Raw genomic sequence first — 25,365 nt, 5'->3', positions numbered from 1 at the left:
TACTTGATTTCCAATTCTTTGCCACCACAAATAGGGCTGCTATGAATATATTTGTACAAATGATGTAATGATAAATAATTGTAAAAGAGATAATAATTGCTTGGCACACAGTAGACCTTATATAAGTGTTAACCATATATTATCATTGTAGACATCAATATATTAATAATCTTATGCAGAAACAGTTGCACCTCTACTTACCACCAAGAATCCTTTTTTAAAACTTGGAATTTACTTCAGGTCTTTTATGGTTTAAATAATAACGATATTTTGTTTTAAATAACATAGTATTTCAAAGATCTATGATTTTTGTCAGTGGGGCTAATCCTTCCACTGACAGAGTTCATTCCCTTCTCTGATGTTCTTTAGTGAAATATTTTTGAGAATTTCTATAGATGAAATCTATAACACTCTGGTTAGGGTTGGACTTCTCTGAATTTATCTAGGCTGGTCTTCAGACTGCAAACCTGTCACCTACTGTCAGGTTCACAAGAATATAGGTAGCATTGTCTTTACCTTTGAGAACCCAGGTTCCCCTTTTAGTCATGTAGGTGAGGAGGACTTAAGTAGGGAGGGCTTGTTTAACTACTGACCCAGGACTGACTAGGTTTCATGCTTTTTTTTCTCCAACTTAAATAATTGTTCAGTAGATTAGGTTGTACATATATCCATTGTCATACATCCCCCCAGCCATTACTATTTGAAAGGGTTTTTTTTTTAGGTTTTTCTGAAGGCAATGGGGTTAAGTGGCTTGCCCAAGGCCACACAGCTAGATAATTTATTAAGTGTCAGAGGTTGGATTTGAACTCAGGTACTCCTGACTCTAGGGCTGGTGCTCTTTCCACTGTGCCACCTAGCCGCCCCACTATTTGGAAGTTTTAAGACCATCTAATGAGTTTAAAAAAAGGAAAAAAATGATGTAGTTTGGGCTGATTGTGTGGTTTCCAGGGTTAATTGTAGGAGTATAGTTTTGTGGAGAGAGTAGCTAGCTTTCATGTGCACTGATGTGGATTTGGTTCTGCCACCTGTGGGATCTGGAGCAAGTTAGTTTATCTTGGAGGGCATCAGTTTCCTCAAGGGGGTTGGAATAGTTGATCTTGTAAGGTCTCTTCCTGAATGATTTTGAATAATGAGGAGTTTAGAGGTGTGCAGAGTTTTAGTTATGACATAGGGATAGAATTAGAGACAGGGCCTGAGATTTTAATGGTAAAGGAAACTCCCCCCATCTCTGCACTTCCTCTACAACTTAGTTTTGGAGAATTGCCTTCAGTAGTAAATGAATGATTTGTCCAAGGACATGCAGGCTGTGTCTGAGGTCGTTACTTGAATCTAGGTTTTCCTGGCTAACTCCAGGACCATCTCCATTCATCCTGATTCATATCTGGTCATTAGATTCAGATGGCTCTGGAGGAGAAAGTCAGGTGGTAACTTAGTACAGCACCCCATCACTCAAATCTTAACTCACATGTTTGTCAAGGCATTATCCTCTGATGAAACAGTATTCTTTGAGAATGAAGGGCAGACATCATCATCATCAACCCATGATGCTCAGCACCTCTTTGTGAAATATATACATCATTTTTTTTTGTTTTGCAAATAAGATTTAAATGTTATTCATTTGTCCAATAAACATTTATTAAGCCCCTACTTTGTGCTAGGTACCATCTTAAATACTGAAGGTACAAAAAAGATGAAAGACAGTTCCTACCCTCAAGGAGTTTACAGTCTAATGGGGAAACAACATAGAAACAAATATATGCAAAGCAAATTATTGTTCACCCGGCACTTTTTTTTAGGTTTGTTTTTTTTTTTTGCAAGGCAAATGGGGTTAAAGTGGCTTGCCCAAGGCCACACTGCTAGGTAATTAGTAAGTGTCTGAGACCGGATTTGAACCCAGGTACTCCTGACTCCAGGGCTGGTGCTTTATCTACTGTGCCACCTAGCTGCCCCCACCCAGCACTTTTGAAGATCATCAGTGGCAACATGATGTTGGGTTTAATGAACAGTGTGTTTGACTAGCTGATTAGACCAGTTGGAGCTCAGAGGGCTCTACCACAGGTCAGACACAAATAATTCATGTGAACAGTTGGAGTGAAGCTGTCTTTAAATTTGTACATCAAACACTTCATTTGAGCTACTGCAATTCTGCTTTGCTCATAGAGCTTAGTGCCTTTCATGATGTGGACACACCCAGTACAGGATTAGATGGTCCTGTGGTAACAACTGATACCAATTTTTTTTTGTTTGTTTGTTATTCTAGGCAATGGGGTTAAGTAATGTGTCCAAGGTCACATAGCTAGGTAATTATTAAGTGTCTGAGGTCAGATTTGAACTCAGGTACTCCTGACTCCAGGGCCGGTACTCTATCCATTGCGCCACCTAGCTGCCTTAAATAGTTGGACTTTAAACAACACTGTCAGCCCATTGGGGTTGTGCTCTCTGCAGTAGAGTTTGAATGTCTTCCTAAGACAATTCAAATGGAACCAGTTTAATTTTCTGATACAGTTGATATGTCCCAAGTTTAAATAGGGAATGTTGTTGTCTGCCCTTGTTCTTGAAGAGAGAACTATGACATCAAGAAAGTGATGCAATGACATGCAAGTAAACTAGATTTAAGTGAGAGGGGCTGTACCAAACCAACCTCTCTTTCTCCTCTGGAGCCATCTGGGTCCAGTGGCCAGATATAAATCAGGATGACTGGAGATGGCCCTGGATGCAGTGGGAACCCTTGGCCCTTTTAAGGTAAGATCTTTAACAGGTCTCATTTTGACTGAGACATAATCCATTTAGTGATCTAGACTAGATAAGAAAAAAATTGAATCAAAGAATGGCTTCTTTTTCCTGTCTCCCCCCAAAGTAAAAACGTAATTTGGAAGGGAGAAGACCTCAGGGCAAAGCAGAAAAAAATTAAAAACAAAGCATCTGGCACATAATGGGTGCTTAAATATTGATGCACACACACACACACACACACACACACACATACACACACCACATATACACACAAAGAGTTCCCTTTCTCATTTTCCTCAGAAATTGACTTTTGAGGCTTATGTTTCCCCTTTGGCTTTTTTATTTTCTTCAACTTGTTTGACTAAATACGAAAGACCCATATTCCCTTTAGTTTTAACTCTAGGAAGAATTGGTTGGATTAGTCTTTTTTAGATCCTGGTGTTTGTAGATGGAGTAGTATGTTTCTTCAGAGAGCACACGTGCGTTTTCAAAGTAGTTTTTGTGTCTAATAACTTACTCAATGGAATGTAGAATTTGGCACCCTTGTGTGGATGGGCAGTTGGGCCCAACTCTCTCTCAGAGGTTCTAAAATATTCTGTAGACCACACATTATACTTTCCAGCCCTGATGATTTTAATTTGCCTCTTAATCCTGGGATATGTATATTTAATCATTATTTCAAGCCTAACATTTTAAAATAAAAATATATTTTTTTTAATTTAAGAATAAAAAAATTAACATTTTTACCTCAGTCATTAAGGAGATCTGTCTTAGGAACAATGGCATTAAATTTGACATTTGTCAAAAAGATTGACATTTCTCCTTGACTGTATGATTTGGGAAAAATCACTTTTCTCATCTGTAAAATGGGATTTGGTTACTGTTGTGTCTAGTCAGACTCTTCATGACCCTGTGATGTGAGATTTTCTTGGCAAAGATGCTGGAGTGGTTTTGCCATTTTCTTCTCCAGTTTTAAGTAGACAGAGCTTAAGTGACTTGCCCATAGCTAGTAATTATCTGAGTTCAAATTTGAGCTCTGGTCTTTCTGACTCCTATCCCGCCTAGATGCCTGAAAATGCAGATAAATAATAACTGGATTGGTAAAAAGGGTGGAGAAGCTGCTGCTTGAGCATGGAAATGAATGGTAGCTACTCAGTTCTGTCTTATGAAGGATTACTCTATTAGAAGACAAGGCATTGGCGAAGGTCCACATCAGTAGTCCTGGACAATAAAGATCTTCAGGAATTGTGGAAATAGTAACCAAAGGTGTCCATACTATCATTTCATATACATATATGTGTGTGTGTGTATGTGTATGTGTGTGTGTATGGATATATATGCAATCACATCAAGGTTTGCAAATCTCTAAAGAAAATTGCAAGCCATAACAGCTCTATAAGATGCAGTTAGTCCCATTTGACAAATGAAGAAAATGAAGTTCAGAGAAATTAAATAACTTGCCCATAATTATAAAACTATCAAGTGTTGCAGGCAGAATTTAAATCCAATCTCTTTTGACTCAAGCCTAGTTGTTTTCACCCAGTACAAGTAGGCTCTCACTCCCACTCTCTCGCAATTTTTTTTTCTTACCTCCCACTCATCCACCAGCCCTAGATGGTTAATGAACTGCTCCCTGAAAGTGTGTTTATAAATTGGTTGTTTGGAACTTAGAATTCATTTTCCCATTAAACAGCTAGTTTGTTTCACAGAGTAGTCAACTTGAAAATCATGGCAAGTTATCATGGCTACAACTACAAACAACTATTTAAGTCCTGTGGTAACAACTGAAGAGATAATGCTGTGAGCTACAGTTTGGGGTGCTTATACTGAATCAAAGTTTTAAAACTAAAAGGGATAGCCCTACCAGATCTGAAATTATATTATAAAACATCAGTCATCAAAACTGTTTGGTACTGGCTAAGAAATAGAGTGGTGGATCAGTGGTACAGACTAGGTGCAATAGCAGGAAGCGATTATAGTAATCTGCTGTTTGATAAAGAGTGCAGCTTATGGGATAAAAAAAACTTTCTCTTTGATAAAAACTGTTGGAGAAAATTGGAAGTTAGCATGGTAGAAACTTGGATTAGACCAACATCTCACACCCTCTACCAAGATAAGATCAAAATGGGTACAGGATTTAAATATAAAAGACAATATAAACAAACTAGGAGATCAAGGAATAGTTTGTCAAATCTATGGAAAGGGAAGCAGTTTATGACCAAGGAAGAGATGGAGAACATCATTAAAAACAAACTAGATGATTTTGATTGCATTAAATTAAAAAAGCTTTTGCACAGACAAAACCACCATGACCAAGATCAAAAGAAATGTAGCAAATTGGGAAACAATTTTTATAATTAATATTTCTGACAGAGGACTCATTTCTAAAATATATAGAGAGAACTGAGTTAGATTTATAAAAAAAACAAGACATTCCCCAATTGGCAAATGATCAAAGGATATTCAAAAGCAATTTATAGATGAGAAAAATCAAAGCGATCCATGGTCATATGAAAAATTTCTCTAAATCATTATTAGAGAAATGAAAATTAAAGCTTCTCTGAGGTACCACCTCACGCCTCTCAGAGTGGCCCCTATCATCAGAAAAGAAAATGGTCAGTGTTGGAAGGGGCGTAGGAAATCTGGGACACTAATACGTTGTTGGTGGAGCTATAAACTCATCCAACCTTTCTGGAGAGCAATTTGGAATTATGCCCAAAGGGCAATAAAAATATGTATACCCTTTGATCCAGCAGTACCTCTACTGGGTCTATACCCTGAAAAGATCATGAAAAAAAGATAAAAACATCACTTGTACAAAAATATTCATAGTATCTCTTTTTGTAGTGGCAAAGAATTGGAAATTGAATGAATGTCCATCATTTTGAGGAATGGCTGAACAAATTGTGGTAAATGTACATTATGGAACACTATTGTTCTGTTAGAAACCAGGAGGGATGGAGTTTCAGGGAAGTCTGGGGAGGCTTTGCATGAATTGATGCTGAGTGAGATGGGCAGAACCAGAAGAACATTGTACACTGTAACAGCAGCATGGGGGTGATGATCAACCTTGATGGACTTGATCATTCCATCAGTGCAACAATCAGGGATAATTCTGGGGTATCTGTGATGGCAAATACCATCTGTATCCCAGAGAAAGAATTGTGGAGTTTGAACAAAGACCAAAGACTATTACCTTTAATTTAAAAATAAACTGTAATCTTATATGTAATTTTGCTATATCTTATATTTTATTTTTTTTCCCTTAAGAATATGATTTTTCTCTCAACACATTCAACTTATATCAATGTATAGCATGGAAACAATGTAAAGACTAACAGACTGCCTTCTGTGTGGGGGGGAGCAAGATTGGAAAAATTGTAAAATTCAAAAATAAATTTGGAGGAAGAAAAGGAAAAACAAGCCTAGAACGGTCCTTAGAAGTCATCCAAGGGGGAAACCAGACCCCTTTATTTTCTGGGTGAGGAAACTGGGGGCTGGTGATTTTAAATGATTTGTCCTGGATCCATACAGGTAAGGATGTATATGAGGTGAAGTTTGAGTCCTAGTCCTCTGACACCAAGATGGTGCAGTGGATAATGCATTGCGTCTGCAAGTCAGGAAGATGAGTCTGAGTCCAACCTCAGACATGTACTAACTGTGTGACCCTGGGTAAATCACTTAACTCTTGCTTCAGTTTCCTCATCTGTAAAATGAGCTGGAGAAGGAAATGGCAAACCACTAGTATATCTTTGCCAAGAAAACCCCAAATGGAGTCATGAAGAGTTAGACATGACTGGAAAACAGTGAAATCTGTGATTCCAAATCAAATCTTTTTATTTTCCACTATATCATCTGGCCTCTCACTGAATGTCTTGGCCCAGATTTGAACCCAAATTTCCTTGTAGCTCTTTCTTTTTTTTAAATTAATTTTAATTAAATATATTATTTGAGTTTTACAATTCCCTCCCCATCTTACTTCCCTCCCCCCACCCCCCCCCACAGAAAGCAACCTGTCAGTTTTTACTTTGTTTCCATGTTGTACCTTAATCCAAATTGGGTGTAATGAGAGAGAAATCATATCCTTAGAAATGAGACAAGAATTCTAAGAGGTAACAAGATCAGACAATGAGATATCTTTTTTTCTAAATTAAAGGGAATAGTCCTTGAACTTTGTTCAAACTCCACATCTCCTTATCTGGATACAGATGGCACTCTCCTTTGCAGACAGCCCAAAATTGTTCCCGATTGTTGCACTGATGGAATGAGCGAGTCCTTGAAGGTTGATCATCACTCCCATGTTGCTGTTAGGGTATACAGTGTTTTTCTGGTTCTCCTCATCTCACTCAGCATCAGTTCATGCAACTCCCTCCAGGCTTCCCTGAAATCCCGTCCCTTCTGGTTTCTTTTCTTTCTTTTTTTTTTTATTAAAGATATTATTTGAGTTTTACAATTTTCTCCCAATCTTGCTTCCCTCCCCCCACCCCCACCCCACAGATACCACTCCGTCAGTCTTTACTTTGTTTCCATGTTGTACCTTGATCCAAATTGGGTGTGATGAGAGAGAAATCATATCCTTAAAGAGAACAGAATTCTCAGAGGTAACCAGGTCAGACAATAAGATATCTGTTTTTTTTTCCAAATTAAAGGGAATAGTCCTTGTACTTTGTTCAAACTCCACAGCTCCTTATCTGGATACAGATGGTACTCTCCTTTGCAAACAGACCAAAATTGTTCCCAGTTGTTGCACTGATGGAATGAGCAAGTCCTTCAAGGTTGAACATCACTCCCATGTTGCTGTTAGGGTGTACAGTGTTTTTCTGGTTCTGCTCATCTCACTCAGCATCATTTCATGCAAATCCCTCCAGGTTTCCCTGAAATCCCATCCCTCCTGGTTTCTAATAGAACAATAGTGTTCCATGACATACATGACATACCACAGTTTGCTAAGCCATTCCCCAAGTGAAGGACATTTACTTGATTTCCAATTCTTTGCCACTGCAAACAGGGCTGCTATAAATTTTTTTGTACAAGTAATGTTTTTACCCTTTTTCTTCATCTCTTCAGGATATAGACCCAGTAGTGGTACTGCTGGGTCAAAGGGTATTCACATTTTTGTTGCCCTTTGGGCATAGTTCCAAATAGCTCTTCAGAAAGGTTGAATGAGTTCCTTTCTGGTCATACTGGCCAATCTGAGAGGTGTGAGGTGGTACCTCAGAGAAGCTTTAATTTGCATTTCTCTAATCATTAATGATTTAGAGCATTTTTTCATATGGCTATGAATTGCTTTGATCTCATCTGTAAATTGCCTTTGACCATTTGTCAATTGGGGAATGACTTTTTGTCTTAAAAATATGACTCAGTTCTCTGTATATTTTAGAAATGAGGCCATTGTAAAGATTGTTTCCCAATTTACTACATTTCTTTTGATCTTTGTTACAATGGTTTTATCTGTGCAAAAGCTTTTTAATTTAATGTAATTGAAATCATCTAATTGGTTTTTGGTGATGTTCTCCAGCTCTTCCTTAGTCATAAACTGCTCCCCTTTCCATAGATCTGACAGGTAAACTAGTCCTTGATCTTCTAATTTGCTTAGAGTATTGTTTTTTTATGTCTAAGTCCTGTAACCATTTGCATCTTGGTAAAGGGTGTTAGGTGTTGGTCTAATCTAAGTTTCTTCCATACTAACTTCCAATTATCCCAGCAGTTTTTTTATCAAAGAGGGAGTTTTTATCCCAATGGCTGAACTCTTTGGGTTTATTGAACAGCAGATTACTATAATCATCTCCTGCTTTTACACCTAATCTATTACACTGGCCCACCACTCTATTTCTTAGCCAATACCAAACAGTTTTCATGACTGGTGCTTTATAGTATAATTTTAGATCAGGTAGAGCTAAGCCACCTTCTTTTGTACTTTTTTTTCATTAAGCTCCTGGAAATTCTTGACTTTTTATTTCTCCATATGAATTTACTTACAATTTTTTCTAACTCGTTAAAGTAATTTTTTTGGAATTTTGATTGGTAGGGCACTAAACAGATAGTTTAGTTTTGGTAGAATTGTCATTTTTATTATATTAGCTTTACCTATCCATGGGCAGTTGACATTTGCCCAGTTATTTAAATCTGATTTAATTTGTGTGAGAAGTGTTTTATAATTGTTTTCAAAAAGATTCTGAGTCTGTCTTGGCAAATAGACTCCCAAGTATTTTATATTGTCTGAGGTTACTTTGAATGGGATTTCTCTTTCTAGCTCTTTCTACTGTATCTTGCTAGAAAAGTTAAGGATTTATGAGGGTTTATTTTATAACCTGCAACTTTGCTAAAATTGCTAATTGTTTCCAGTAGTTTTTTGGATGATTTCTTGGGATTCTCTAGGTAGACCATCATGTCATCTGCAAAGAGTGAGAGTTTTGTCTCTTCCTTCCCAATTATAATTCCTTCAATTTCTTTTTCTTCTCTAATTGCTGACACTAACATTTCTAATTCGATATTGAATAGTAGTGGTGATAATGGGCACCCTTGTTTCACCCCTGATCTTATTAGGAATGCCTCTAGCCTCTGCCCATTGAATATAATGCTTGTTGATGGTTTCAGATAGATATTTCTAATTATTTTAAGGAACAGTCCACTTATTCCTACACTCTCTAGTGTTTTGAATTAGGAATGCATTTTCCAAAGGGTTTATATAGAATTGGAACCAATTATTCCTTAAATGTTTGGTAGAATTCACTTATGAATCCATCAGGCCCTGGAGATTTTTTTTTTTAGGGAGTTCAGTGATGGCTTGTTGAATTTCTTTTTCTGAGATAGGGTTGTTTAGGTATTTAATCTCTTCTTCATTTAACCTGGGCAGCTTATATTTTTGTAAATATTAATCCATTTCACTTAGATTATCAGATTTATCAGCATAGAGTTGGGCAAAATAATTTCGAATTATTACTTTAATTTCCTCCTCATTGGTGGTGAGTTCACCTTTTTCATTTATGATACTAGCAATTTGGTTTTCTTCTTTCTTTTTCTTAATCAAATTGACCAGAGGTTTTTTGATTTTATTGGTTTTTTTCATAAAACCAACTTTTGGTTTTATTTATTAATTCAGTAGTTTTTTTTTTTTGCTTTTGCTTTTATTAAATTCTCCTTTAATATTTAGAATTTATAATTTGGTATTTAATTGGGGATTTTTTGATTTGTTCTTTCTCTAATTTTTTTTAGTTGCATGTTTAGTTCATTGATTTCCTCTTTCTCCAATTTATTCATGTAAGCATTTAGAGCTATAATCCATCCCCTGAGAGTTGCTTTGAATGAATCCCCTAGGTTTTGGTATGTTGTTTCATTATTATCATTATCTAGCATAAAATGGTTAATTCTTTCTATAATTTGTTTTTTTGGTCCACTCATTTTTTAAAATGAGGTTATTCAGTTTCCAATTTGTTCTGGGTCTATATCTCCTTGGCCCAGTATTGCATATGACTTTTATTGCATTGTGATCTGAGAAAGATGTATTCACTATTTCTGCCTTTCTGCAGTTGATCATTAGGTTTTCATGTCCTAGTACATGGTCAATTTTTGTATAAGTTCCATGTATTGCAGAGAAAAAGGTATATTCCTTACTGTTCCTGTTCAGTTTTTTCCATAAGTCTACCATATTTAATTTTTCTAACAATCTATTTACCTCCTTAACTTCTTTCTTGTTTATTTTATGATTTGATTTATCTAGCTCTGATAGCGGGAGGTTGAGGTCTCCCACTGGTAGAGTTTTGCTGTCTATGTCTTCCTGTAGTGCTTTCAGCTTTTCCTCTGAGATTTTGGGTGCTGTCCCACTGGGTGCATATATATTCAGCATTGAAATGACTTTATTGTCTACAGTACCTTTTAGGAGGATAAAGTTTCCTTCCTTATCTCTTTTAAGGCTATCTATTTTTGCTGCTGCTTTGTCTGAGATAAGGATTGCTATCCCTGCTTTTTTTACTTTAGCTGAAGCAAAATATATTTTGCTCCAACCTTTTACCTTTACTCTATATGTATCTCTCTGCTTCAAATGAGTTTCTTGTAAACAGCATATTGTAGGATTCTGGTTTTTAGTCTACTCTGCTATTTGCTTATGTTTTAAGGGAGAGTTCATCCCATTCACATGGGATTATGATTACGCATTCTTTTTTTTTTTTAAGTTTTTTTTTGCAAGGCAAACAGGGATAAGTGGCTTGCCCAAGCCCACACAGCTAGGTAATTATTAAGTGTCTGAGACCAGATTTGTACCCAGGTACTCCTGACTTAAGGGCTGGTGCTTTATCCACTAAGCCACCTAGCCGCCTCCCCCCAATTACTAATTATTTATTGCCCTCTGTGCTATCTTCCCTCTGTTTGTATTTTCTCCCCATCTCCCCCCCTTAAACCATATTCCCCAGTATTTTGTTTCTGGATATCACCCCCTTCAGTGTGTTTGCCCTCCTATATCACCCCCTCCATTTTTTCCCCTTTCCCTTTTTCACTTGTCCCTTCCCTTCCTTTTGTTATTTCCCCCTTCCCCCCCCTCCCCTTTTCCCGTTTTAATACTTGAAAGGTTAGATGTTTTATAAGTTAACTGAGTATGTGTAGGTTGACTTTAAGCCAAGTCTGATGAAAAGAAGATTCAGGTGTTTCTAACTGTGCCTTTCTTCTCTCTGCCATCTTGGCCAGAATTCCTTGTCACTCTTTCTATTAGATCCCAGAGAACCCCTATAATACAGGAAAATGAAGTTAAAAGAGGAGAAACTATTTCTTCCTCTTTCATTCATAAGTGCGATTTGTAAATTGGGGGCTTGTGTATATCACTTTTAATCTCACATTAGAAGTTTTGAAGTGAGTAAGAATAAGATTCACAGAATGTCAGAGTTGGAAGGGCCTTGGCTGACTGATCCAAAATTTCCCTGAATAAGAAAACTCTGTATGGTATCCCCAGTGATTGGATTTCCTTCAAGACTTATCAATGTGAGGCACTTCATTGAAAGTTTTGGCTCATTCTGGTCTTTCCAGTTTGGGGGTTATTGCTGTGAATCCACATTCATCTGTTTTGTGTTCATCATCATCTTGCTTCCTCCTTTTGTACAGGTCATTCAAAAATCTTGTTTACTCAATCAGGAAGCATTTCTTTAGGACTTGTCCAGTTATTATGTTAGATATATAAAGGCAGAAATTAAAGAGGAAGGTGCTTATCTTCTATCAGGAGAACTTTCTGTATACATTTAGGTATATAGAAAATATATGTGAAACAAATACAAGATAACTTCACAGGAAGCCATTAACAGCTGGGGGAGGAAATGAGGAAAAGATTCAGGTAGAAAGTGGTGTTGGAATGAGCTTTGAAGGAACTAAGAAATTTAAGAAGAAGTGCTTCTCATGCATGAATGACAGAGGAGAAATAGGATGCAAAGCATGAGGAACAATAAGGATGCCATTTTGACTAGATGGGAGCATGGTTGTGAAGGCCTTTAACTTCTGGTCTATATTGAAAATAGAGTCATATGGTCAGACCTGTGTGTTAGATTTTCACTTTGGAACTGACCCAACTGTTTTGGAGAACAATTTGGAATGATGCCCCAAGAGTTATTAAACTGGCTATACCCTCTGCCCCAATAGTAGAACTACTAGGGCTATTTCCAAAGATGACTATAGAAAAAGGAAAAGAACCTCTATGTTCTAAAATATTTATAGTAACTCTTTTTGTAGTGGAAAGTCCTTCAGTTGGGGAATGACTGAACAAATTGTGCTATTTATGATGATGGAGTACAATTATGCTATAAGAAATGATGAACGCAATCATCTTAGGAAAACATGGACTTGCACTGAATATTGAAGAGTGAAATGAATGTGTAATTGGAGAGAAGGGGACAGATGTGAGAGTTATGGAGGTCAAGTGGATAAGATTTTACCATGAAGGGTAAGAATGACGACAAGAGTATGATTTTAAGTTTATGAACTTGGATGACTGAGAACATGGCGATGACCTTTACAGAAATAGGGAAATTCAGATTAGGGATAAGATTAGGATGGAGAAGACAGATAATGAGGTCAGTTTTAGATATGATGAGCTTGAGATGTCCATGGAAAATCTGCTTTTACCCAAAGAGTGAATAGAGGGCTAAGCCTGGGGATAGGAAGACCTGAGTTCAAATATGACCTCAGATACTTACTCCCTGTGTGACCCTGGACAAAGTCACTTAACTCTGCCTCAGTTTCCTCATCTATAAAGTGAACTGGAGAAGGAATTGGCAAACCACTCCAATATCTTTGCCAAGAAAACCATAAAGGAGTCAATCAAGAGGTGAACACAACTGAAAAATGACTGAATAAGAAGTTTCTTATGCAAGTTTAGATTTTAGGAGAGAACAGGATTGTATGTAGAATTGGAATCATCTGAATAGAGGTCATGGAATCCATAAGAGCCAATGAGGTCTACAAATGTAAGAGCCTGGCTATAAAATATTGGACAACATACACAGTTTGGGGGCTTAATAATGAAGAACCAACAAGCAACTGAGAAGGCTTGACCTGAGAGGAGGAAAACCAAGAATGTGAGTCAGCAGTAACTGTTTAAGTGGGTGGATCTCAAATATTGTCTAAAAAGAATGAGGAAGTAAAAAAGACCATCAGATAAGGCAATTAAGAGATCACTGATAACTTTGTAAAGAACAATTTCCCTTCAGTGATTAGGTCAAAACCAATTTGCAAGAAGTTAGGAGAAGAATAAATTTAGAGAAAGTGTAGATAATGAGTATAGATAGCTTCTTCTGAGTTTAACTTTGAAAGGAAAGTTTGGGACTAGAATTTGAAGAGGTGAGAGAGTAGTTTTAAAGTATGGAGGAGACATTCAGGGGGACAAATGTGTTTTTGAATATAATATGGTCCCAGTTCCAGACTCATTGTCACCTCCCTTTTCCCCTGCCAGCTGCTAGTTTTTTTTAATTAACTTGCTATTAACATTAATTCCTATTTTGAGAACAATGCCATCCATCCATAAAGTTAGTAGTGAAATTTAGAATAGGTTTCTTAGTTTTGATACTGTAGCAATAATATGCAGGACACAGCTTCATTTCATTTCTTTTTTTTTAATTATTTAAGGCACTGAGGTTAAGTGACTTGCCTAAGGTCACACAGCTAGGTAATTATTAAGTGTCTGAGGTCACATTTGAACTCAGGTCCTCCTGACTCCAGGGCCGGTGCTCCATCTACTGTGCCACCTAGCTGTCCCCTCATTTATTTTCTATGTAGTTTTATATTGATCTTTTGCAATTTTGCATAACTTAAAAAATATTTAAATATAATTTAAAGTACCATTTTTTCTCAAATTTTAGAAACTTGGAATGGGAATATTATAGACAGCTGGGAATGAGCCAGTCACTAGGGAGAAATTGAAGATGGGGTGGGGGGCACATATTTGTTAGGGGTCTCTTCATCAAAACTTGTAAAAGAGGAGAGAATGGGAGATGGAGATTATTGAAGGGTAACTGTGCTCTTTGGACATCAATCCCTCGAAAATTTCTTCTTTTCATTATACTCAGAATTATTTGTGAGTCTTATGAAGTGGCTTCCCTTAGACTTTTTTTCTAATTCAAATTATTTGAAGTTCATTATTTTTAAAGTCATTTGTATAAACCAGACAGAGCCTGGATTTCCCCTTTTTTATTTATTATGAAATCACTTTCTTTTATTAAGACTTTTATAATTTTATTTCAGTAATTAAGGTCTCCTTATTGTTCAGAATCAAATTTCAAATAGCAGTTCTCTTTATTGCTTTTTCTACCTTCCTGAAGATTGAAATGAATAGCAAAGAAAATTCAGACTATATCAGCTATCCTTTTTTTAGGAAAGAAAAATAAATTTCCAATAGATAACTCCTTAAATGAATTCCATTGTTCTATCTGGACCTCTCTTTTGCCAATAAGCCATTTATATCTTAGTTCATATGTCGTATCCTGTTTATTGGATGTAAGTTCTTTGAAGGCAGAGGCAGTTTCATTTTATCTTCATATCCTTACCATTAGAGCAGGAAGGTGTGACCTGGGCTTGCAGGCAGGAAGACCCATCTTCCTGAGTTCAAACCTGGCCTCAGATACTTGCTATCTGGATGACCCTAGGTAAGTCATTTAATCCAGTTAGCCTAAGTTTCCTCATGTGTCAATATGCTAGAGAATGAAATGTGAATCACTCCAGTATCTTTGCCAAGAAAATTCCAAATGGGGTCATGAAGAGATGGTCACGACTGAAAAAAATGACTGAACAACACAATCTTCAGCATTGCGTGCAATCAAAACATCTCCCTCTTCACTTACTCTGAGCCTGAAGAAATAGGAAATGTATAAAATAAGAAGTTATCTTTGATTACTCCATTTCTTATGCAGTGTAAAAGAGTTGGCCTAGACAGCATCCACCAATGTATGTGACATTGAAAGGCCACATAAATTTAGGCAAAATGTTTCAGAGGAAGATGATGGAAAATTAAGGATGGTATGACTTCACAAAATAGCTAAAAGCAAAAGCTATCAATAGGAGCTTTGGTAGGAGGTTTGGCTAATGCTGGTCATTTGGAGAGTCAATGGAAAGCATTAACTCTTGAGTCAGAATGACTTGAGTTCATATCTGACCACTGATACTTCCCAGCTGTTTGACCCTGGACAAGTCATTTGACCCTCATTTCCTCAGTTTGCTCATCTTTAAAAGAAGCTAAAGAAGGAAATGGCAAACCACTTGAGTATCTCGGCCAAGAAAACTCCAAATGAGGTCATAAAGAGTTGGACATGATTGAAATGACTCAACAACAAATTCATTCTGATAGCCTATAGAGGAGAAACTAGGGCAACAAATAGACTCTGAATTAGCCATCAGTTTTCTATCAATCTCTTATGATTGTCCTTGATAGTAATTTTGGATACAATACCTCAAAAGGAAAGATCCTTAAGAAGATGAAGTTAAAGTGTTACAACGTAGCATAATCTACAAAACTAGATTCTTTAGAACTGAGAAGACCTCAATTTTTGTCTCTGACACAAACTGACTATCTGACTTAACCTCTCAGTGGCTCAAGCAATCTTTAAATTGCAGAACAATCTTTTGGTCTGGATTGATAAAGAAAATTTCTTTTCAGAAATTTCCTCATACCACTGCAATTATAGATCTTGTCCAAAAAAGGAAAAAAAAAAGATAAAGATGAGAGGAGTGGTTGCTCCCATCAATTACAAGGGAAATGCCTTCATGAGCATGGAAGCGCCATATTACTTAGACATCTATTTAATAAAAAAGAAAATTTCATTTTCAGAATTACATTTTCTCTTCCCATCCTCTCCCCTCCCCCCAATTAAGTAAGCAAGAAAAATAGAAAACCTGTTACAAATCTGTATAATCAAGTAAAATAAGTTTAGTGATTACTTTTAAAAATATCTGTTAGAAGGGGGGCAAATCCCAAAAGAATGGGAAAAATCACAAATATCACATGCAGAAAGCAGTTCTGAAGCTATCCATCTCTATCAGCCCATGTCCGTACTTTCTATCGCCACAGAGGGTGTCCCAAAAGTTTTAGTGCAGTTTACAGTTATTAAAGCTTATTGTGCTAACTTTAAAAATATATTTGATAAGAAACATGAAGGAAAACCATTCTCAGGTGATTTTCTGAAGGAGACTATGTTCTCTAAGTCACACAATGACAGAGATTATGAGTTCTTTTTTTGTTTGTTTTTGTTGATAATAAAACATTTGATTCAACTCTTGTCCTCTAATAGGACTGCATCATTCATTGGAAGGAACCTTAAGAGTCCATATAATCCAAGCTTTTTTTGGGGGGGGGCGGGTTGTGAACTCCTTTGGCAATATGGGAAAACTTTTCAAAGTAAAGATGGATTTTTTCCTATTTAATTTCATAAGCTACCTAAAATCTATCCACACATCTTTTGAACATTTATATACTCCAGGTTGAGAATCACTAGTTCATCTCATGTAACATTGGTAACATTTCTGAAAAGTTGTCAATCTAGCCTTCATCTGAAGGTTTCCAAGGAAGAGAATCATTACTTGCTGTGAAAGTTTATTCTCTTTTTTGACAGTTCTAATTTTAGAAAGTTTCTTTTCATCAAACTCAGATCTAATTTTCTGCAAATTTTCTGAGCCCTAGAATGCTACAGAACCTTCTAAAACCTTCACAATCCCTGAAAATAGAATGGCTTCATTAGGAAATTAGGAGTTAGAAAATTATGAATGTGGTTATACATGTTTCTATGTAATATTTTATCTTATAAAATATTTAAAGATCATTGGTTTATTAGCATAGTAATACTGTGATTTTAAAAGAGCCTTCATGTCTTTTATCTCATTTTACCACATGAGAGAAATAAGGGTTATCCTTTAGAGAAGCAGGAAATTAATCGTAAGGTTGGTCTCTTGACTCTATCCAGTGCTTTTCTTAGCATACCATATTCTGCATTTTCTTTCTTATTTTTCCTTTCCAGAGCCCAATTATACATTTAATTGTATGAAAATCTAGCCTAGTTTCATAGTAGCTCAGGTTTGTAATAATATCAATTATCAAGGGAGACTGAGGCTGGCAGATCTCATATACTTGGGAGTTTTTTTTTTTAATTCTCCTAATGAGATGTCTGTGTTGTTGGAAAATAATATAAAGTGCTCATGCAGGTTCCCCTTTGTGGAGCCAGCCAGCCCAAGTTGGAAACAGAGCAGGTCAGAACTCTGCTGATGATCTCTGGTGGGATTGGGCACCTCAGTTTGAACTGAGATAGGGAGATGTAGTCTTTAAAAAAAAAAAAAAGAAAAAATCTAGCCTGTGGAATATAAGCTCTGAGTCACTGACCACATTTCTTACTGATCAGCTGTGCAAAATGTAATATATGATTTCTTAGAGGTGGAAAAAAATTTATCTCTAATTTGGATGAGAGAGCTTGTCATTTTATTAGTTGTATTTGAGGCAATAGGGGAAAAGGAGAAAGATAAGCAGGAAATGGATCTGGGGAAAGAGTTTCTTGAATTTGGGGGGCTTGTAAGACTGCATGAAAGTAGATTTAGGAGGTCTAGATATCTCTAGATGGAAAGAAGCTAAAGAGATAACATTCACTCCCCCTAAAAAATTCATACTAGATTGCTTTTTTTTTTTTATCTTTCAAGGCCATTGTTCTGTATATTGGCACAGAATTTGAATAAAACCACAAATTTCTTTTGTAATTTCAGGCTTCAAAGGTCACTCTCCAGTATATTGCTAGACCAAAAACAGGCAAAGACAGGGAGAGGGAGATACAGAGGAGGAGGAATGGAGGAATAGAACTGAGTTTTAGAAAGAAAATTAAATAGTCCAATATGATCTATGGGATAAAGTAGGGTTCCCAAAATTTCCAAAGAGGTTGATTAATTCTTATACACTATCCTTTTCTCCATTTAGAGAACTAGGGAAACTTTTTTTTCCAATAGAAAAGTAACTGGCAATCCCATGCATGACATCCTTGTAACCTCTCAACCTCTTGCCCTGAATCTATATCTAAGAAAGAAGTCAGACTTAATGCACTTGTCCTAACCATCTGACACTACCTAACCCCCTCTTGTGGCCTTTTGATGTCATAACAGCATTTTATATAATACCCTTACTTTTGGTAAAACGTAAGGGGAGCAGGTGTCATTGGATTTTATAATTGAAATAAAATGAAAGCTTGTTTAATTTGGCATTTCCCAAACTGTCTGGTGGGGTCCTGATTTTCTGTGTGATGTGAATTCCAGTCTTTTGGGGGAAATGCTGATTTTTTTCTTTATAAAATTTTTACATGTATTTTATTATCAAATGATAATTTTTTAGTTTAAAAATAGATTTAATGCTCTCCAAAGTTTTCCTAATTTCCCTTCATCCAAATATCTTTCTCATTTACCCTTGTACCAGATAGCAAAGTTTCCCCAGTTCCCCCATTTATCAGATTTCTTTTCCCATTATTTTTGAATTTCAGTATTGCATGGAAATTCTGAATTAATTTATAGATGAGGATCTCAGAAAAAAATGTCATGTAAAGAACTTGGAAAACCTTAAAACACTATATAAATGCTACTGAGACCAGACATGAAAGGCTTTGCCAAGGGTCACACAGGTCTGATATTTGAACACAGGTTTCTTAAGTTCTATCTGGTTTCTTCCTTTAATATCTTGCTTTTAAAAAGATTAAAATTTGAGAATTTGTGTGTGTGTGTGTGTGTGTGTATAATGAAAATTTTTAACTCTGATAAAAATATCAAGTAAAAGATTGGATTGTGAAATAAGAGTGTATGCTGAGAAGCAAGTGGCTCAAGGAAACATGAACCAGGTGCCAGCAGACGAGATTGGCTGTGTTAAATTATCATCTCAACCCTTGCCTTTCTCCAAACTAGTTGCCTTAGTTATAAGGATATCAAGCAACTGTTGAGGATCAGTGATTAGAATTTTTCATAAGTTAAAAGATGCAGCTACAAGGTGAAGTATGGAATGAGATTGGGCAACTCTGTCATAATTCATTATATAATTATTGTAATATTCAATATACTTCAATACCAAATGAGAGTAGAGGAGATTACTGGGTTAATGCCTGCCGGGTTTTTATTTACAGCGCCGGCTTCTTTATGCTAGTCCGTCCTCTTACTCACCAGTCCAACACGTGATGAGTCTTCGGGGTACCTCCGGCCCCCACTCTTTGATGGGGGAAGAACCAGACAGAGCGCCTGAGGTGGATAATGAGTCTTTATTCTTCTGTGATCACATTCCCGCTCCTTCCCCACCTCTCAGCAGACACTTTTATCCCCTCTGTCCTCCCTCCCATGAACTCTTACTCAATGAGGGGCCGAGTTCTGTAACATTCCCTTATAAGGTGATTATGTTTCCCCCGCTAAGCGACCGCCAAGCCTCTTCCCCCCGCCCCCAACATCTCCCCCTTTCTGTTTTACAAGGTTATCACTTGGTGTGACCTTAAGCGGTGCTGAGGTTAGCCTTAAGCGGTGTCATTTCTACTGACCTCTGATAGCCGGGGGCGAGGAACCCTGTCTTAGGTCATCTCCTTCAACCCAGGACCTTGCCCGTCCTAGGCGCCCGACACCCTCAGGGCCTGTCTTAGGTGGCTGGGTCAGGAGAAGTTGCCCGTCTTGGGGTTTACCTCGTCTTACCCCTAGGTGTCACATGTCATGCATGGCGGCTAGCCAGACTTGGGGATCCTCCCCCGTCTCCATGGCCATGAAGGCTTTCTGAGTAAGAAGCATATAGCCCCTCTGTCGCCTAGCTAGGCGGCAGAAACAGACAACAAGTAGGGTGATTCCCAGAATCAGCGTCCTTGTTCACCCTCAAGGGGGTATCCTCCCGCCATCTGGCAATCCCTCCATGGTATGGGATCCTCGATGTCTTCCCCTGTGGCCACACATGAGGGGCCCCACCGAGGCAGAAGGGAGCCCCATCGATGTATTGGTCACTAGCAGGCGAGGGTAGATCGGGGAGTTCCGTGCTACCGGAAGGGGAGAGGGAATAACTCGGAGTATTCCCCATGTCGGATTTCCTTCAGATGGAGCACCTCCAAGGATCCCTACGACGATCAGAAGGCCTGAAAAAGGAAGAAATTCCTCTCACCCCGTAGGGTTGGGCATTAATCAAGGTCTCTTATCTTGTAAACAGGGAGCCATCTTTCTGGCTCTTCTATCTTATCCTCGGGATGAAATGACAGGTGGCCCTGTCTTCTGTTCTTTACCATTACAGGGCCATGCCAACCTCCCTCTTCATCTCTCCACATGACTTTAGAGCCTGGTAGGGCCTTGGTGGGAGAGGGCAGGAGCGTTGGTTCTTTCTTAGCATGTCCTTTTGGGGAGAAAAATCTCTGGGCGGCTGTAGTGCCGTCATCCCTGACTTGTAGGAAATTCATGGTAAATAGTACCTGAGACAGGTCTGAATGGGTCAGTGACCTGCCAACTCCCCCTTTCTGTTTAAAAAGCGTAGTTTTGAGTGTGCGATTTGCTCTTTCTACCAAAGCTTGGCCAGTGGGATTGTAAGGGATCCCGGTGGAATGGGAAATGGAAAATTCTTTGCAAAAGGAAGCAAAGGCTCTCGAGGTGTAGGCGGGCCCATTATCGGTTTTGATAGCCGAGGGGACGCCTAAGACAGCCATCTGGGCATATAGATGTGAGAGAACGTGTTTAACCGCTTCTCCTGGCTGTAGAGAGGCGAAGGTGAAGGAGGAGAAGGTGTCCACCGAGACATGGATGTACTTACGACCCAGGTGAGTAATGTCCATCTGCCAAAGAGCATTGGGGCCGTCCCCACGTGGGTTAGACCCCTCCGCGGGGAGGGCTTGTCTAAAGGGAGCACAAGAAGTGCAGGAGCGCACAATTTGGCGAGCCTCCTTCCGGGGAATGCTGTATAGGCGCCGGAGCGACCTGGATGACAAGTGATACTTACCATGTGCCAGCTGGGCAGGTGTGGACAGGTTTAACAAGAGAGCCCTATCTGCCTCCGCATTGCCCTGGAATATGGGTTAGTCTTGCAGTGTAGTGGATAGAGCTCCAGCTCTGGAATAGAAGAACTTTGCTTCAAATCTAGCCTCAGACACTTTACAGCTGTGTGATCCTGGGAATGCCACTTAACTTTATTTGCCCGCCTCCCACCCATCAAAAATTGATGACTTAAAAGACCAAGCTGTGTCAATGGGCACAGTGTATTTTTTTAACTTCTTAAGGCAAAGGAAGGAAAGAGATAGCAGGATGAAAATTATTTCAAAATAAAATTATATCTTGCTCAAGTAGGAATAATTATAGTAAATTTTAAAAATAAATGTGTCAATTGATACATCTTCTCCTTTAAGTGTTTACTAATTAGATCAGAATCTATGGTTGTGTGTGGATATAACACAAATCTTCACCTAATTCATGGCAGGTTATGAAAGGAGGGATTTCTGGAAAGTAATTACAACACAACCTTATGATTTATGAATTTTTTCTTCTGAAACCCAGAAAGATGGCATAGTCTTGTTTTAGACTTCTTTAAGCTATTGGTCTAATTTCATTTATTTATTATCTGCTTAGTTATTATTCACTAGTGGTTACATTTCATTATATTTACTATAATTTAACTTTTAATTTTTGGTTCTGAAAGATCAGTGTTGTGAAGTAGAAATAATATTGAATTGTCAAAGAACTGGATTCAAGTGTTGACTTTTCCACTAACTTTTTGTATGACCTTGGGAAAGTCACTCTTAGGGTCTTAATTCCTCAGTGAATGAGAGGATCAGACTATATGTTCTCTAAGGTGGAGACTCGATAGATGATCTTGAAAAAAACACCATAGCAAAGTAAATGGACTAATGTTGAAATTCAGCGAAATTTTTGTTCAAATCCTGCCTCAGATATTTGTGACTCTGGGCAAGTCACTTGATTTTGCTCAGTCTTTTTTGTTGTTGTTCAATCATTTTCAGTCATGTCCAATTCTTTTTTTTAATTGAAAGAACATTTTAATTTTTTTTCTTTAGAAAGATTTTATTAATTTTGAGTTTTAAAATCCCCCCCATTCTTGCTTCCCTTCCCCCCCCACCCCCCACAGAAGGCAGTCTGTTACTCTTTACATTGTTTCCATGGTGTACATTGATCTCAGTTGGATGTGATGAGAGAGAAATCGTATCCTTTTTTTAATTAAAGATTTTATTTATTTTGAGTTAATTTTCCCCCCAATCTTACTTCCCTCTCTCCCCACAGAAAGCAATTTGTCACTCTTTACATTGTTTCCATGCTGTACATTGATCCAAATTGAGTGTGATGAGAGAGAAATCATAAAGTATAAGAGATAGCAAAATTACATAATAAGTTTTTTTTCCTAAATTGAAGGTGATAGTCTTTGTTCTTTGTTCAAAGCCCACAATTCTTTCTCTGAATACAGATGGTATTCTCCATTGCAAATATCCCCAAATTGTCCCTGGTTGTTGCACTGAAGGAATGAGCAAATCCATTAAGATTGAACATCACCCCCATGTTGCTTTCAGGGTACAATGTTTTTCAGGTTCTCATCTCGCTCAGCATCAGTTCATGCAAATCCTTCCAGGGTTCCCTGAATTCCCATGCCTCCTGTTCTCTAATAGAACAATAGTGTTCCATGACTCAAGTCTTTAATTTTTAGAAGCATATTAAGAATGAAATATTCTTGGCAAAGAGGTGATAGTTCACAAGTACAAACGAGGTACATGCTATCAGACAGCTAGTTCTGTTTATTGCTTGTCTATGATTATTTTTATAAAGAAAGGTTCTATAAGAGGGATCGTGATGATTGACATTTATTTAAAGATTTTCTAAAATAGAAATTGGTTGTTTTATTTCTGGATTTATTATTTTATTTTTGGATTATCAGTTTTTATAAAGTCATATACTTTATAGGGTGAAGCCTCACCAGCAAAAAGTCTGCACTCCATTTATTTGCTCTCTTTAGACAATTATGTATCAGTCTAAATGATTTATCTATTCAAATCCCATTTCTGACCCAAAGGTATACCCAAGTAAAAAGGAATATAATCATAATGAAGTTCGTGGTCTGTTCAATGAAGTCTGGTAGTAATTATCTATATGCCCACTCACATAAAAAGTGAATGGCATTAGGTATGAAAATTCTCCTTTTCATTGCTTTAAATTCAGTCACTCATTTTACCTGCTATCTACCTGATCTAAGATGGTAAGTAATAAATATTCATGACTGTATAAAATCACCCTATAAAACTGAATTATCCTATTTGAGGATAAATAGGTAATGCTATGACAAGAAAATGATTTGGATTTGAGTTGGCTGGGGCAGGGGGGGCGGTGCTGTGCAGCCTCACTTTCTCTTCCAGAGCCACTTGTATCCTGGAGCCAGATATGAATCAGAAAGTCATGTCCGATTCTTGATGACCCCATTTAGGGTTTTCTTGGCAAAGAAACTGCAGTGGTTTGCCATTTCCTTCTCCAACATTTTGCAGATGAAGAAACTGAGGCAGACAGGGTTAAGTGACTTGTCCAGAATCACAGAACCAGTAAGTGTTAGGACTTCCTGACTCCAGGCTCCATGCTTCATCTACTGCATCATCTAGTTTGTAGACCTCAGGTGAAGAGGTCTAGGCCAGCTTTCTGTCCTATCAAGTATACCTTCTTAATACTGTCTTTTCCCATCATTTCACACTACTTGCCAAAATGAAATCTGTATTACAATTATCAAGGATATTTGCATCAGTCTTTTTTTTTCCCTCCACCATTTGCATATTTGGGACTTTTTTGTATAGTATACAATAGCAACAGAGTACTGTTAAAAAAAAAAAACCAAAACCAAACCCAACTACCCAACTCAAAATAGAGATTAAAGTCTTTTCTCTTAGTCTTGGTTATAAGGAGTAGCCAAATGGCCACACACTGTTTAAATATTAGTAACATGAATAATTCTTTTGCTCTAAGTCTCAATTTGTCACCATCCTTTATACTTTTCCCATATTCTTCTGTACTTTTGTAATAATACTATCCTTTGTGGGTTAACTGATTCTTGTCTGGGTTTAAACTCTGATTATTTAGTTCATAAGAGATTTCCCTCACCACCATATAATAATAGGAGATCATATACCATGCTCATAGAAATGAAAACAAGCTCCCCGCTTTCTTATTTTTACTCCTTTGTTTCTCTAATATCGTTGGTTGCTACCATCTTGGGCTATATGATACTTCCCTCAGGACCCACAAAAGGGTGCGATTTTTGACTTGGCACTTGATTCAGACTTCAAACTGTAAAAGGCCTCTTAAAGTTTTAAAGTGGCTACATTACACTGTAGGTCAATAAATCAATCAATAGAACTGCTTTAGGACTTATAAGGTGACTGACCCCATGTTGATCATAGTTTCTTCTCAGTTGTATTAAAATGTAGTTTAATCTGCCAGAGATTTGCTCATTCTGATGCAGAAATACTTAAAAGACCAAGAAATGTTTCTGTTACCCCATTTCAGCTCTTTAATTGTCTACCAAAACACTTCTTTGGTTCATCATTTGTAATTCTAATTTGCTGTACTCTTTGCCTTGGTCTTTTATGTTCAATGTTTATGAAAACCTTTCCAACTTTAGATGTGATGATGGGAAAGCTGAGAACTGTGCCGTAACCATTCCTTCTTTGAGGGGAAAAAGAGTGCATCTGTATTATTTTTCTGGGAAGTCAGGTTGACTGGAAATAAAATTTAGCTTTGAAACTATCCTTGTTCTCTTCCAGGTGTTATTAATATGGTTAATGCAGGAGAGATGAATGGGTCTGGTAATCTGATGGACTTCCTTGATGAACCTTTCCCTGATGTTGGGACCTATGAGGACTTCCATACCATTGACTGGTTAAGGGAAAAATCACGGGACACAGATAGACATAGGAAGGTATGTAAGTGAATGACTGAACGAATGAATAAATGGAAAACATTTATTATACCCCAATGATCTGTCCGCCATCTAATCACTGTGAATACAATACAAGAGAAATCTAGTTAGTACCTGTCTTCTAGCAGCTTATGTTCTAGTAGGAGGAGATATATACAAGGTCTTAATAAAATTTTAAGATATTAAAGCTTTCCATGTGCTGCTTGTATTTTTCTAATAAATGCCATCCTTTGCAGTTTCACTGACTC

At 37.4% G+C, this 25,365-nt stretch overlaps 1 protein-coding gene across 5 annotated transcripts in view; it reads left to right on the top strand.

Annotated features, from left to right (window-relative positions):
* The window catches only part of CLCN4 (chloride voltage-gated channel 4), a 115,643-nt gene that overhangs the window by 9,091 nt on the left and 81,187 nt on the right, over positions 1–25,365 (top strand). For all 5 annotated transcript variants that reach the window (XM_074192478.1, XM_074192474.1, XM_074192476.1 and 2 more), the window contains one exon: positions 24,963–25,117. In XM_074192478.1, the coding sequence (XP_074048579.1) occupies positions 24,974–25,117 (144 nt within the window). In that variant the 5' untranslated portion in view covers positions 24,963–24,973. The remainder of the gene's footprint in view (positions 1–24,962; positions 25,118–25,365) is intronic.

Source organism: Macrotis lagotis, chromosome 6, assembly GCF_037893015.1.
Source record: "Macrotis lagotis isolate mMagLag1 chromosome 6, bilby.v1.9.chrom.fasta, whole genome shotgun sequence".
NCBI lineage: Eukaryota > Metazoa > Chordata > Mammalia > Peramelemorphia > Peramelidae > Macrotis > Macrotis lagotis.
This window is presented reverse-complemented; position numbering and strand designations above follow the sequence as displayed.